At 38.9% G+C, this 15,282-nt stretch overlaps 1 protein-coding gene across 1 annotated transcript in view; it reads left to right on the forward strand.

The window, feature by feature from the left end:
- Window positions 1-4,274: 4,274 nt before the first annotated feature.
- The window catches only part of CDC16 (cell division cycle 16), a 21,380-nt gene continuing 10,372 nt past the window's right edge, over window positions 4,275-15,282 (forward strand). Inside the window, exons 1-9 of the mRNA XM_015816473.1 lie at window positions 4,275-4,428; window positions 5,956-6,010; window positions 7,334-7,431; window positions 7,936-7,974; window positions 8,572-8,712; window positions 9,130-9,289; window positions 9,560-9,654; window positions 12,628-12,761; window positions 14,450-14,529. Coding sequence (XP_015671959.1) covers window positions 4,381-4,428; window positions 5,956-6,010; window positions 7,334-7,431; window positions 7,936-7,974; window positions 8,572-8,712; window positions 9,130-9,289; window positions 9,560-9,654; window positions 12,628-12,761; window positions 14,450-14,529 — 850 coding nt within the window. The 5' untranslated portion in view covers window positions 4,275-4,380. The remainder of the gene's footprint in view (window positions 4,429-5,955; window positions 6,011-7,333; window positions 7,432-7,935; window positions 7,975-8,571; window positions 8,713-9,129; window positions 9,290-9,559; window positions 9,655-12,627; window positions 12,762-14,449; window positions 14,530-15,282) is intronic.

Raw genomic sequence — 15,282 nt, forward strand, 5'->3', positions numbered from 1 at the left:
TTTCATGCCCGTTGCTGGTTGGCTAACTAGCAACGGGGTCTTACCAGCCAATGGAATTGTGTGATTACGAGCCAGGGGAATCCCATAAAAGAGGGCTCCCCTGGCCCAGATGCCAGTCCGGATTTACTTTATGCCTTGCCAATAAACCGAGAGCTGACTGTCACTCGACTCGTGTCTTACTGCCTGCGCGATCTAACACCTTGTCTGATTTGTGCAACATGTTTAGTGCATTTACATTAATACAATTGCGATAGTGTGTGTTCCTTTATCAGTGCACATTGTAGACATTAGGCAACCTTAAATCTCATTACTTTTGTACTTAAATATATTTGATCATTGCCTAGGATATGGAACCATAGGCCGAGGCCTATTTATAGGTCAACAAATAAAAGTATTGATGTACCTTATATTAAGGAACAAAGAACAAGTAAATTACAAACACATCATAAAATGAAAGGACAGATGGCAAGTTGTAATCCTTCATGAATAAACACACCCTGATCAACAGTTTTGGCTTCTTAAATGAGATTAAAGAGCATTGGATGGATCATGGGTCATTTCCCTCACTTTAGAAAAACGAATAGATCTGTAATGCTTGACAGTAGGCTCCCGTTCTGAGAAGATACAAAATATACAGAAGCAGAAATTCCAACAAGGGTTTTATGTCACACACAAAAAATCAAAATTGAAACATAACACAGAAAACTACATAAGCAAACTCTCCAGTACTTCAGTCATCATTAAAATAGACTTTCCGTAATAAGCTAACAGTTTGTTTTAAAAAAGGATATTTTACTTTCCAAACTGCTACTTTCTGTGTAGGAGTAGGTGGTTGCTTGTTTACAGTCATAGATTTATCTTTAGATAAAAATTAGAACAGTGTACCTGAAATCAATTTAACACGTACTAATATCATAAAAAGCAAACTTCATAAACCACCAGCTTTCATTTTTGTCTGTGCAAAAATGTGTCTTACAACAATTTTAAAACTACAAAAAACACAATCAGATCATAGTTTTAAAATATATAAAACCAATACAATTAAATTAACAAAATCCAGGATTTTAAAACAATCTATATTCAGCATAACTACTGAGCAATTTACTTCTAGATCCCCACGACCAGTGGCACAGCCAAGTTTTTAAATCCTTAAAGCAGAGGTCCCCAACCTTTCTCGGTTGGCAGACTCGGTTGGCACATGCGCACAAACGGGGCTGCGAGCATGCATGCGATGCAAATGGGGTGGCGCTAGTGCCCACATGACACTCATTAGCCCTGCCCCATTTTTGCCCTGTGAAGCCCCATTTTTGCTCTGCGGAGCCCCATTTTTGCCCCACAGAGTCCCATTTTTGCCCCGTGGAGCCCTGTTTAGGCTGCGTGGAGCCCTGTTTCGGTCACGCAGCCACAGCGCTAGTGCGAGTGGGGATGAGTGCAGGCACACATGTTTGTGCACTGGCCAGCCTGTCCCGTGGCTCAATGGCCAGGAGGCCACAGCCCAGTAGTGGTGCTGCGACCCGCAGGTTGGGGATTCCTGTCTTAAAGAAGGCAGGTAGAATCTGGGCCAATCCAACTTCTTGAGGTATGATATTCCACAAAGAGATCTAACCATCATAGGGAAGCAATAGATAACTCCCCCAGCTCCAAATCACATTGCCGCTGCTCTGACAGAAAAATCAGGCCTGGCATTAAATCACTAATGCCTGTTGGACCCTGAAAGAACTGGAACAGCCCATGCCTGTCATGGTAGCCATGAATTTCTGAACTATTTCTTACCTCACTTCCATGGAAGTCAGATTGAAGTCCCCCAGGACCATAAGCCTAAGAAACTCCATCATCAATCCGTTCATAGAGTCAAGGAGCACATACAGGGAGGTTGCTACACAACAAGGAGGTTACTACAATAGTAAGAATCCCAACTGATCCCTATTCATGGTTTATTGAATAATCTACATAGCAGGCTGAAATCATAAACCATAGTTCTGGTTCACATAAAACACTAATCCTAAACCAAATCATATTAAGAATTAATAAAGTTTGAAATAAGTTTTATATATCAGGAATAGAATGACTTTGGTTGTCTGATCCTGTGATCACCTCCATTTTCTAACTGTTCTTTCCTAAATTGTTATTTAAATAAAGAAATTCAAAGTGACACATCACCAATATAACATCAATTATTAATTGCTCAGTACCTAATACGTTACATTCATATATTTTAGGTTCTTCAGACTAGAATATCAGAATTCACCAAAATCTATTGGGTAGCAATATAACTACTCTCTTGAGTACTCCTTCATCCTCAAATATAGCTTTGTAATGCCAAAGCACATGGTTCCATTACTACTTGATCTTTAGCCTTCAGTAAAATTTAAATAAATTAAATGCTCTTTTCATTATTTTTTTCTTAAAATACATGCTTGCTAGTGATTATTTATATCTCTCCATTAGGTTACTTTGAGCTTTTTTGGTGGAAAAAATTTGGAAGACAAATTTAAATATCAATGAAATCTAAACTACATTCAATGCTATTAAAGTGATGGCTAATTACTAAACATAAACATAATGGTTTAAATATTTTTTTTTGTAGTCTGTGGCAACAGTCCAATACTAGTCCTGTTCTATGCTCTATGTTCACCTTAAGCCATATTCAGGGGGAAAATACTGCTGCACCTACAGCTAGTATAGATTTAGTTACAAACATGTAAACTCTCTTCACCAACATGCACTTCAAAATATCTCATCCAGTTTTGGAGAGACAGAGTGACTTGTAGGGGAGGGAATGGGAAAATAAAGAAAGCAGAGGAAAAGGCATAGATACCAGGAGGGTAGTGAAATGCATGAGGCTTTGGGAGACTAAACTGTGCTTGGGGTGGGGCAGTGTGGAATGAGAACACGCATATTCATCTACAGCCGCTGAGCTGCCAGCAAGTGATGCATGTAGTTCTCTGAGCTAAAAATGTTACCCAGAAATGATTTATGATTTCTTGCCATGTTATAGCACCATCATGTGGTTATGTGGCTCCTTCATCAAAACAGACTGACTTCACATTTTAGTACTATTCCTCCTATTAAAGTAATACTATCAGTATTTTTTATAAAGAATTACTATATAATTCCTCTATTACATATTGGTTGTTTAGGATTTCTTTAATTCTAGCTATTTTAAGCCATGCTAACTGATCATATCTAAACTGTACCAACATTTTATTTGCACATACTATATGTTCCATACAATTATAAGAAAACTGGAAAGAAAAATACTTCCCATCATTACTGAACATTGGGTATAAAAAGCACTGATTGGTGGGAACTAGCATTTCAATTTCTGGTCATCCACAGCTAGAAATAACAATTCAGTACCCAATCCAGTGTAAAACTGTTGTTTCAATTATTCAATAATTCTGTGGATAAGAGATGTAGTTAAGGTTTTGGACATGGTCTGGTGTGNCTGGTGTGACTCAGATTCAAGTCCATCTTCAGCCACAGAAGTTTACTAAGTTGCCTTGGGTAATCACACTGTATCTTACAGCAGAAAATGGGCCTAGGCCCTAGATGAAAACTGGAGTGTAAATTTAATACTTGTACTATAATTATTGGAATTCCTTTATTGATTGCTGATAGTTTAGCGTGCCTAGTGATGTCACTTATTAAGAAGTTACATTGAATACAAACAGGAGTTATTTCTGTTTTGCATTACTCAATTATTTTTTTCTATAAGGAAAAAAAATTAAATGCCAATGGTTTAGCGTGCCTAGTGATGTCACTTATTAAGAAGTTACATTGAATACAAACAGGAGTTATTTCTGTTTTGCATTACTCAATTATTTTTTTCTATAAGGAAAAAAAATTAAATGCCATTAATGTATAAATCATTAACATAGATAAAAAGTAATAACTCTGGAACCCACCTATGTCGTTCAAATTCGGAATAAAAGGATTGCTGCCTCTTCCCCACAATTTCTTTCCCTTCTAGAAATGATTAAATACTTCTACTACTACTACTACTAATAATAATAATAACAATAATAACAACAACACTACCACTTTCCTAAGTAAAGCCTCGGTACTTTACCCTCTGTAGGTCAGATATCCTCGGAACTCCAAGCGCAGAGGCCGCGTTTCCGGCGAAATAAGGGTGCAATTGAGAACGGCGCACAGGCCCATACTGGGGAGGAAAGTAATTGCTAACGGACTCGTGAAGCAATGGCGAGAGGGACGCGTTGAACGCACAAGGGGGCGGGGTCTTAAGTTTCGGAAGCGGCTCACTCGGGGTCAGGAAGATAGCGGCAGTTGCGAGGTGTCCGCCAGCGCCGAGGGGGGCTCCAGGGAACGGGACAGCCTGGTCACCCGGTTCCTCCCGCGGGCGGGCACGGAAGGGGGATGAATCTGGAGCGCCTGAGGAAGCGGGTGCGGCAATACATCGACCAGGTGAGGTGGCGGGAGGCTTTCGAGGCAGCATCCCTTTGGGCTCGGGTCCTGACACTGTGGCTGCTTATCGCCTGGACGTGGTCTGGGAAGTGGGGCGAGTGGGACCGTTCCTGAGCGTGGGGCGTGGGGGGCTTCGGGGCTTGGGGAATCGCCAAAGCAACGCGCCAGGGAGTTGCGAGTGAGTTTCTGGATTCCCTCTCCCTGACACTTGCCGCGGCTTCTTCCTTGTTCCTGGTTAATTGGCAAGAGGAAGAAGAGCAGCAAAGGGCTGTTGAGGCAAGAGCTCCAGGAGAAGGAATCAATATGCCTTGAACTGCATAAAAATGCCAGGATGTTGTTTGTTACCATCTGCCCTTGGTTTTTATTCTTTATTTGATTGATTGATTGATTGATGCCTTCAGGTCAGTTTTTTAAATCCTGGTGTCTGCCAAACAAGTCCCTGCAGTTTGGGGGACTTGAATTGGTCTCTCCATCTGTTCTCCATTTGATTGAAAAGAACATGATGCGAAGGATGTGGAAAAGAAGGTGATGGGATGTGTAGGATAGTTGGAAAGGAGGAAGGAGGAGAGAGGTGTGGGTAGGAGGGGGGAGGAAGGAAGGAAGAGGGAAGGTAGGAAGGTTGAAGGAGTGAGGGGGGATGCGGGGGGGCAACCGCCGATCATTTCTGAAAATATATTGATTAGGTTTTCTTTTTGTTTTTTAATGAAATGCACCACATTTGTATTTGTTTATATGTTTATTTGAAAATTAATAAAAATTTGCAAAACCGAAAAGAACATGATGCAAGACTGAAGATAGTGCTTGTCTCTGTCTTTTGTGGATCTAAAATACATTGAAGCATCGTTATTCCAGTACAGGTTTATCAGAAAAATGTCTTCTAAATAGCACAGTATAGGGATTAACATGATAAACAAAATACTCGAGAGGCTTAGATTCGAATTCCTTTGCAGATAGTCCTCGACTTGTAACCACAATTGAGCTCAAAATTTCTGTTGCTGAGCAAGACAGTTGCTAAGTCAGTTTTGCCCCACTTTATGACTTTTCTTGCCACGGTTGTTAAGTCTATCACTGCAGTTGTTAAGTTGTTAAGTGAATCTTGCTTCCCCATTGACTTTGCTTGTCAGAAGGTCGCAAAAGGTGATCACACGACCCCAGGACACTGCAGCTGTCATAAATGCAGGCCAGTTGCCAAACATCTGAATTTTGATCACATGATCAAAGGGATGCTACAGTGGTCATGTGAAAAATGATCATAAGTCACTTTTCAGTGCCGTTTTTAACTTGTAACTGTCACTAAACAAATGCTTGTAAATTTAGGACTACCTGTATTTTCATGAAAATTACTTGATAATCTTTAGCCCTATCTAAATTTCTCAGCTTAACCCAACTTCCAGGTTTGCTGCAAAACTAAGATGCAGGAGTGTAGAATTCTGTATAGAGCTCCTTGATTACAAGATATGTATATAATGTATACATATATATTTATTTACTAATAACAAATTGTAACTGTTTATTTCCCAAAAACAGCAACAGTATCAAAGTGCTCTATTTTGGGCAGATAAAGTAGCATCATTGTCCCATGGTAAGTTGCATATTTTATCTTACATGTGTATGTGTTTTAAAAAAATTACTTTGAACTTTCCTTTTAATTTTCCCTTACTATATACTCTATCTTTGTGGGTTGGCTATTTTAAGTGGGAAAGTTGAGAACTGATGAGCTATACAGGTAATCCTCACAAATAATTTGAAATTATGACAGTACTAAAAATTAATTTGAAATTACAACAGTACTAAAAATAAATTTATGATCTATTTATGACCTTCATAGCATCCCTCAGTCATGTGATTGCCATTACAATCCATATATGTTGTCCTATGCCTGGCCTCTGGTTTTTTGTTTTTGTTTTTTTTTCTTCCTTTGCAGAGCAGAGAAATTAAAAAGATATTGTACGAAAATAAGCGTTTTACTCTTCTATACATCAAAAGCAATATGGTTGTATTGGCAGCCTGGGGTGCTAGGAGATTTCAAGAGAATAAACTGTTAGTTCTTCTACACCAGGCATGTCAAACTTGCGATGTCACGTGACGTCACGCAACATATTGTGACTTTTTCCCTATTGCCGGCAATGGGGTGGGCATGGTTTTGGCGTGACGCATCCGGCCTTTGGGCTAGCATTTTTACATGCCTGTTCTACACATTGAAAGCAATGTGATCATGCCGGCAATGGGAAAAGGTCAGGCAAGGAGAGATTGCTTGCTTGTTTAAAAAAAACCCTCCCCCAGAGTGGAGAGATTGGAGAAAGAGAACTGTAAGCTATTTATATAGTTCAGCTGCAGTTCTCATCCCCAGGCTGAGGCATGATTGCATTGCTTTTGATATGTACAAGACAGTAAGTTGATCTTGAACATTCCAAGGGGTGAGGGAGTGGTTAGGAGGCAAATGAAGGTGAAACTAAGTCTTGTCTATAACCAACTGGAAAGCTCAATTGCGATCATGTGATTTCCCACTTAATGAATGCCTTAGCTGTGCAATTGCTTGTCACAAGTAGGGTTGTTAAGTGAGTACTACTTGCATAATACATGTTCTTGACTTGTAAGAGTTAGATGTCTTGTCACCATATCATATACAGTCAGTATAGCTGCTTTGTCTTGATGCCCTGGCTTTTGATACTCAGATCACACAGAGTATCTAGTTTGCTTTCATATGGTTGCAGTGTTCATGCAAATGCATGTGAATTTCAATGCTAAGAATTTATAAATGAGCTCAATTTGTATGCGATAGAAATGTTGTGAATAAAACGAGCAGTGTGTATTGTATTGTGAATTAATAGTAACATGCAAATAAAGTACAACTGATAAGCTATATGTAATATTGTTTTTTATATGCCTGTATGATTATTTTTAGAAGATCCACAAGACATTTATTGGTTGGCTCAATGTCTTTACCTTACATCACAGTATCACAGGGCAGCACATGCTCTTAGGTCAAGAAAATTAGATAAGGTAAGTAACCACAGACATACTGTAGTACTTCAGCTTAAATTTATTTATTTTATAGCATGTGTGAGAACCTTTTTTTTTCCTGGTTAGAATATATTTGCTGGGAGCAGTGTGTTAAAAGTTAGATGCTAGCAACAGAAAAGCTGGAGATAAAAATTAGTTCAACCACACCTCCACTTATGCAAATTCTACCACTGTTATTTCTTTTTCTCTCTTTCCCATGGACATCTCTCTCTTCCACTGGGCTAGAATTTTGCATTTGGTAAAAAGTTTCTCATTAATAGAGAATATATAGAATTCTTTTTGTGTTTTGTTTAAAGCCAGAAAACATCCCTGTAAGTGCAAACAGGTAGTTCAGTTAAATTATAGAAAAAATTATAAAATAAAATGAATGTAGAACTGGATAAATTGAATAAATAAGAGATACAAAGGGCATATTGAGCATCAAGTCCTCTTAATACAGTTCATCTTCAACTGAAAACTAATTAGAGTTTCTATTTTCTTTAGTTGCATGAAGCATGTCAATATCTTGCAGCTAGATGTCATGTAAGTATTTAGTAACAACACATTTCTAGTAAATTGCCAATGAGAATAAAAAAATTCCCAAATCAAAATTTTAAAATTTGATTTTGTCTATCTTCTAATTTTAAGTAAGCTACAGTTCAGATGATATTTTAAGCATTATAATTTTCTTAATCTTTTTCTTTTGCAAAGATACAAAACTACAGTATTAACAACACTGAATTAATATAAATATTTATATAAACAATTTTATTGCGACAAGGCAACACAATTGTAGCTATGTGAGTTGGGGTAGAAGCATGAGAATAAATAGCTATCTTCAGTTTATTTCTGAAGATAATTTTTAGAAAAAAATAGAGAAATGGGGAATGGAATTAAAAAGCATGGATAAGATAATTAGAATTCAACGAATGGAACAAGTGAATAGAAATTGAAGCATTGTATACTATAGATTATGAGACTGAAGAGGTGAGACAAATCTAGTATAATGTGGAGTAGGTAGATGTATGAAGGTAGAGTTGTCTTTACACATATAATGTGTGAATTGGTTAAGCAATACTTTATTTTGTATGCACTGCTGCTTCAATCATAAATGTTCATACTCTGAGTTTCTCTGTGTAGTATGCTGCAAAAGAATATCAGCAGGCTCTTGATATACTCGATATGGAAGAACCAATCAACAAAAGATTGTTTGAAAAATACTTGAAGGATGAAAATGCAGTGAAGGACTGTTCTAATGACTGGGAAATTTCACAAACTTCAGTAAGTGTTACTTGGGAATACGTTTGGGAGGATTATTAGAAGATCTAACTTTAGCTAGATGAAAATAAAGTAAAAATAAAGTATTTTAGGAATCTCCATTGTGTCTACATAGACCCATACTTTATTCATACCAACTTCAGTCTGATGTCCTCTGAAAAAGCCTTTCCCAACAAAACTGGAGGACCATAAGAGGGGGAAAGTAATCTTACAGTAAAAGGAAATAAGTGGGTATAATCTTTTTACTTCCTAATTTAGATAGACAACAAACCAATTTATAGAGCTTTATATAAAAAAAAAATCTGTTGAAAGGCACATATTATAAAAAAAAACAGTGTATTTCTCAGATGTAATTTGGGCTCAAATTCTAATTGAAAACCTGGGTTTAGTCTCTGGATTCTAACCATTCTTTCTTATTAGATCAAAAGCTCGATTTGCCTTTTGAGAGGGAAGATCTATGATGCTCTTGACAACAGAACCCTAGCAACGTTCAGCTACAAAGAGGCTTTGAAACTTGATGTTTACTGCTTTGAAGCATTTGACCTTTTAACTTCGCACCATATGTTAACAGCAGAAGAAGGTTTGGATAATATTTTTTCTTCACTTAATTAACCGTATATAAAATCCATTAGTTAGCATATGCAAACTTCACTAATCTTTTTACAAGATTTAGGTTTTAGGACATTGCCAAGCACTAGGAGAAAGATTTGCCAATTGCTGCTTTTTTTCTGTGTCATAAAACAAATTACTGAGATGGTAATGAAATGTAAAACCCTTATATATGAAAAGATAGGACCATTTGGATGCAATATAGTTTTTAAATCTTTTATCTACTTCATTTTACTTTCAGAAAAAGAGCTACTTGAATCTCTACCTCTTAGAAAACAGTGTACAGAAGAAGAACAAGTATTACTACATTTTCTGTTTGAGAACAAATTAAAAAAGGTAATTTTTAAAAAAATAAATGTTACAGATAATCCTTGACTTACGACTTGTTGCTTAATGACCGTTCAAAGTTACCAGATCTTGAAAAGAATGCTTTACGACCCATACAGCTCTTCTGGCGATTATAAAATGTTACACTGTCCATTCTCCCCCCTTACATGATTGCTATCTGGGAGCTTGACAGTTTGTTTACATTTATAAACGGTTACCAAGCATGCCACATGGTCGCCATTTGCAATCTTTTATGCTGGCTTCCTCAGAAAGACAAAGGGGAAGCTGGCAGGGAAAATTGCAAGCCTGCCAAGAGGACTCCCTCTTGTCCCTGGGAGCTGGCTGAAAAGAGCTGAGCTCCTTCAGCAGGATGGAGAAATGATGCTTGCATCCTAAAGGTCTGAGCTTCATTCCTACACCTGCTGAAGACATTCCTTTCCATGTGTGGAGGGGAGCTGAACTCATTTTGTGGGGCGAAAACAGAACTCCAATTTTACATCTCTGTTGCTGTACCCCACCAAAGGTGTTTCTTTCCACACACAGAGGGGAGCTGAACTTCTTCAGCAGGCAGCTCTTTCAGAGAGGTGCTAAAGACGAGAGGGAGTCAAAATTCAAGCAGAAAGCATAGAAGTAGCACAGTAAGATTAGAAATGCTGGGTGCCTCCGGTGAGTGGGGGAATACCTGTCATAGGCTCCGTCAGGGCTGAAAATCCTATTTAGATTTTAGTAGAGAGGATTTTTAGCTCTTGAGAAGAGCCTCTCAAGATTTCCTCCCCTTCCCCCTCACCACAGAGGAACTTTGCACTCCTTACCTGGGAAGGAATTGCAATACTTGAGCAGAGCTGTCACATGGGCAGTCAGGATATCTCACTTAACAACCACTTAGTTCAATGATTGAGATTTGGTTCCAGTTGTGGTCATTAAGCGAGGACTACCTGTAAATGTAAACTCAATGAGACATTGTTCATATACTGGCTTTTTATATATTTTGAATCAGTTAAGAGCCTGCTCTTCTGAAATCATCAATCATAAGGGTTCAAAAGATAAATGCAAAATGAGTATTGAAATTAGAAAACTGAGGGTGAGGGCAAATACATATGTCCCAGAAATCAGAGAGGGAAAATAAAAATGTAAGGTAGTATTAAGCTATATTATAGCGATTCAGCATATGAGGGCTCAAATGATAGAAGCTGATAGGAAAAACGGAGATTTAAATCTTTATTAATTCATTATATTTGTATCTAGCCATCAGTGACTCTTAGTGGTTAACAAAATATAAAGAAACACAATTCAAAACACATGCAGTAAGGATTAAAAAGTAAATAATACTCAAAAGTATAACTCCTCAAAAATAAAAGCAGTCTCATCCAGGGCTTGGCTCATCTTCTGTTGCCAGTGATTAGCAAGTTTTTAGCAGAGTTGCCTGCTAGACTAGAGCACTGGGGAACTCCTCAGGACCCTTCTGAAAACTATCCAGATCCAGTAGGTATCTGGGGCCGACATCTGAAGGATCCTGTGAAACTCACAGAGGTCCTTGGTGGCTGTCATTATCATCTCTATCAGACATAATCTGGATATGGTAAAAGGTGATCAAAATCCGTTCACATGCAAATCACATAATATCTCTGAGTAAATGAGGCACTTACATAAAGATAGGCAGAGATTACTTGAGACAAACTGATAGAGGCCTTACCAGATCCAGTAAATGAGACATGGACATGAAAGTCTCCCAGAGGCATCCTGCTCTGCAGTTAGATACACCTCTAGATCTTTAGTGTATCCCTGTTGCTCAATTTCACACATAGGTACTCACATTCCAGATCAGTATCCCTGATCACAGAGTGTCCTTGACCATCAAGCCACCCCCCCCAACTACAGCATTGAGGTTTCTGAAGGACCTGAAACTTGGAATGAATTCAGCTTTCCTTTCTTCCTGTATTAAAAGGGACATTCTTAGCATCAGATTTAATTCAAAGAAAAGGATAGGAAAAGTATTTCCTTGGCCATAGCAAGGGTTTATTTAGGCCAGTGGTTCTCAACCTTTTTAATGCCGTGACCCCAACCGGTCGTAAGTTGAGGACTAAACCGGTCGTAAGTCGAGGACTAAACCGGTCGTAAGTCGAGGACTTTCCCTGCCCGGGAGCGCCGCACATGTGTGGTTCCGCCCCCTGCGCCTGCCGAGGCGTAGCTGGCAAGCGGCAGAGACGGAGCAGGCCGACCACCAGCTGGCCCAGCCCAAGGGAGGTAAGGCACCCGCCGGAAAAGGGGAAAAAATGGTGGACAAAAAAAATGGCGGACAGCCTTGCTTGGCGACCCCCATGAAATGGTCGATCGACCCCAAATGGGGTCCCGACCCACAGGTTGAGAACCACTGATTTAGGCAGAGGTCAATATGGGTGGAAGTGCAAAAAAGTAAAAAAAATGCTGGGAGTTCAAAGACAGATTTTATTTTCTCTAATAGTTTTTTTCTAGAATTGTCTAGAGCACAAGGGCCTAGAGCAGGGATAGGCAACCTTGGTTCTTTTATGACTCGTGGACTTCAACTCCCAGAATTCCTGAGCCAGCATGGCTGGCCGAGGAATTCTGTGAGTTGAAGTCCATGAGTCATAAAAGAGCCAAGGTTGCCTACCCCTGGCCTAGAGAAACAAAAATCTCTGTTTTTAGCAGGCAATATGGTTGATACTGGGTGGGATGAGTAAGGAGATCAAGCATTACCTGTGACAATGCCATTTGAGGAGATACTAAATGATACCTTGAATAGTTGAACTGTTAAAAGGATCAGATGTGATGAGTAAATCCATCTCAGTAAACATATCTATTGGTTTTTGCAAATGTGTTTTATCTTACTAAGCAAATATTTCTAGAGAAAGCAGACTTTTTGAACTAAGGTGATGATATGAAAAGAATCTGTTTTCTCTGATAAATTTTACTATTCTTCTGGGTGCTATTTGTTTCACAACTGAAATTTCTTATGCCTTGCAGTACAATAAACCTAGTGAAACACCGATTCCTGAATCTGTAGATGGTCTTCAAGATAATCTCGATGTAGTAGTGTCTTTAGCAGAAAGGCATTATTATAACTGTGATTTTAAAATGTGCTACAAACTTACTTCTGTGTAAGTATTTGCATTTGTAATAGTAGAATTTATTTGTGATCATTCTTGCATATTTTAGCATTCTTGTAAAATAATTGTTTATCTGGTTTATTAAAATGGTTAAAAGCTATCTGTTTTAGTTTACAAATATAAAGCAATTAATTATGTGCTTATATTCTTTGCAATGTTGGATTCAGTTAAGAATTTGTAATGCAGTACAACTAGGGATTATCATGCAAAAAATGAGAGTAAGTGGAGATACCCTTTCCTTAGCTTCTGGTCTTGGAGAGGAACTTCACCCATGGAGAGCTCCATGAGGATAAGGCCACTTGGGAGAGTGTCTTGAAGGAAAATGCTGTGAAGACAGGCACTTGGCCTATGGCATTCCGGAACTGGAATAGGAATATTCTCTTCTAAGTCACAATATTGATGAAAGAGTTCTACTGGGGCACAGAATCAATCATGTCTGTAATAAGTCTTTTCATACTTTTTGTTCTTTTGGGACAGTTGTTCTTAAGCTGTTTGACCCACTTAATTTTCTCTCAGTCTTAAATAAAGCCATTATGCTCACAAAGAAAAGCAGATTCTGCATAAGCACCTTGACAGCAACTGTCCCAAACTGGAGCCTCAACTCACAAACAAGCCATTACTATTTGCTCATTTACCAAGATATGCTGAAATGTCAGCCCTATAAGGTAGACCAAATTAAGGAACCAATGTCACATAGGCCAATGCTACTTTATTGTAACAGTTATACTAACAGAATTTTGCATTTTCCCCTCCCTCACTTTTTCTCCATGTCAACTAAGGAGGGGTCTCTTTGAGACGTTTAATGAAATTAGTTTCTTGGAATGGGCTCAAGCCCTGCTTTCATGCTGATTGCCTTGGAAGTGGCTCTTCCTCCTGTCCTTCGTGATCATTCTCTATAGCAGCGGTTCTCAACCTATGGGTTGCGACCCCATTTGGGGTCGATCGACCATTTCACGGGGGTCACCAAGCAAGGCTGTCCGCCATTTTTTTCCCTTTTCCGGCGGGTGCCTTACCTCCCTTGGGCTGGGCCAGCTGGTGGTCGGCCTGCTCCGTCTCTGCCGCTTGCCAGCTATGCCTCGGCCGGCGCAGGGGGCGGAACCACGCATGCGCGGCGCTCCCGGGCAGGGAAAGTCCTCGACTTACGACCGGTTGGGTAGTCCTCGACTTATGACCGGTTTAGTCCTCAACTTACGACCGGTTGGGGGTTGTGGCATTAAAAAGGTTGAGAACCACTGCTCTATAGCCTCTTCATGAATTTACCTCCAATTTAAATACAACCATTTTAGGATGTATCCCTAAACTGGAATCCCAGTTCAAGAACAGTGGGTGTTCTGAGGGTAAAGCACTTCCTTTCCTCATTTATACTGCTATAAATGAGCATACCAGTCACAGCTATTTGTCTTTAGATAAATGTCAATCTGGCTTTCCAAGGTTTCATAGCTGTAGAATCTCTATTCCTGACTAAGGAATTAAAGAAATTTGAATGAAACTGATTATTTGGGTTGGTGTGTTTTAAGAAACCGCAGTCCTTTAAGGTTTCCTCTGGATCCTTTGAAGGATGGGAGGATGCAAAAGTAACACACTATGATTCCACCATCTGAAGATCAGTAACAATGATTTGGTTATACTTGAAGTAACTTTCTAAAAAATTATAAGATCTTATTTGGGCTTATTTGTAGAGTAATGGAAAAGGATCCATTCCATGCCAGTTGTTTACCTGTACATATTGGGACCCTCGTGGAGCTGAATAAAGCAAATGGTGAGAAATTGTTTTATGTATGTTGAAAATGAGCAGATTACTTTTAAAGTTTCCAGGCATTTGCTTTATTTTTATTTTTCTAATGTTACTTTTATTGTGACTCATGAACTGGCACTTTATATCTAAGGATACAAATAATTCATTATTGAGAGTAAAATGGAGGGGGAGAAAAGAGTTTTCAGAGGGGAAGGGGATGTAATTGAATATAGTAGGCTGGATTCCCAGAAGAAAGGGGCTGCACTGGAGAGGAATAAGAGACAACTCAATCCAGATATTTTGTGTGAGAGAAAGAGACAGCACCTCACTAATTGTTCTCAGAGTATATAGTAGATGCAGATCGTGGAGGTTTAGTTTAGCAATATTCTGTCTATAGATGTAGAAACAATAAAAAAACTCACCTTTGAAAAATCATCACCTGTCATTCATAGTTTTGGGGTCTGACAGCTGCCAGACTATAAGCATCTTGGCTTGACCTATGCCTGAAGCTAGGCTTGGGAGTTTAGCAGTAATTATAGCTACAAAACACTAAGACAGCACCCAATTCCCACAAATGCAAAGACTTGTGGAGAAAGACAGGGACTGTATGACACTTTTCAAGACTTTTAACTGCTGAACCTCCAAAACTTGTTTATGTGGCTCAGCCAACCTGTAAAGATATAATGAAGTTAAATCTATTTCACCGGGACAACAGCCTACAGCTTATGACTACTAGTTCAGCAACCAAGGTTATGTTAGAACAATTAACCAGTGGAG

Source organism: Protobothrops mucrosquamatus, unplaced genomic scaffold (genome assembly GCF_001527695.2).
Source record: "Protobothrops mucrosquamatus isolate PMUCROS unplaced genomic scaffold, P.Mucros_1.0 scaffold455, whole genome shotgun sequence".
Classification (NCBI taxonomy): Eukaryota; Metazoa; Chordata; class Lepidosauria; order Squamata; family Viperidae; genus Protobothrops; species Protobothrops mucrosquamatus.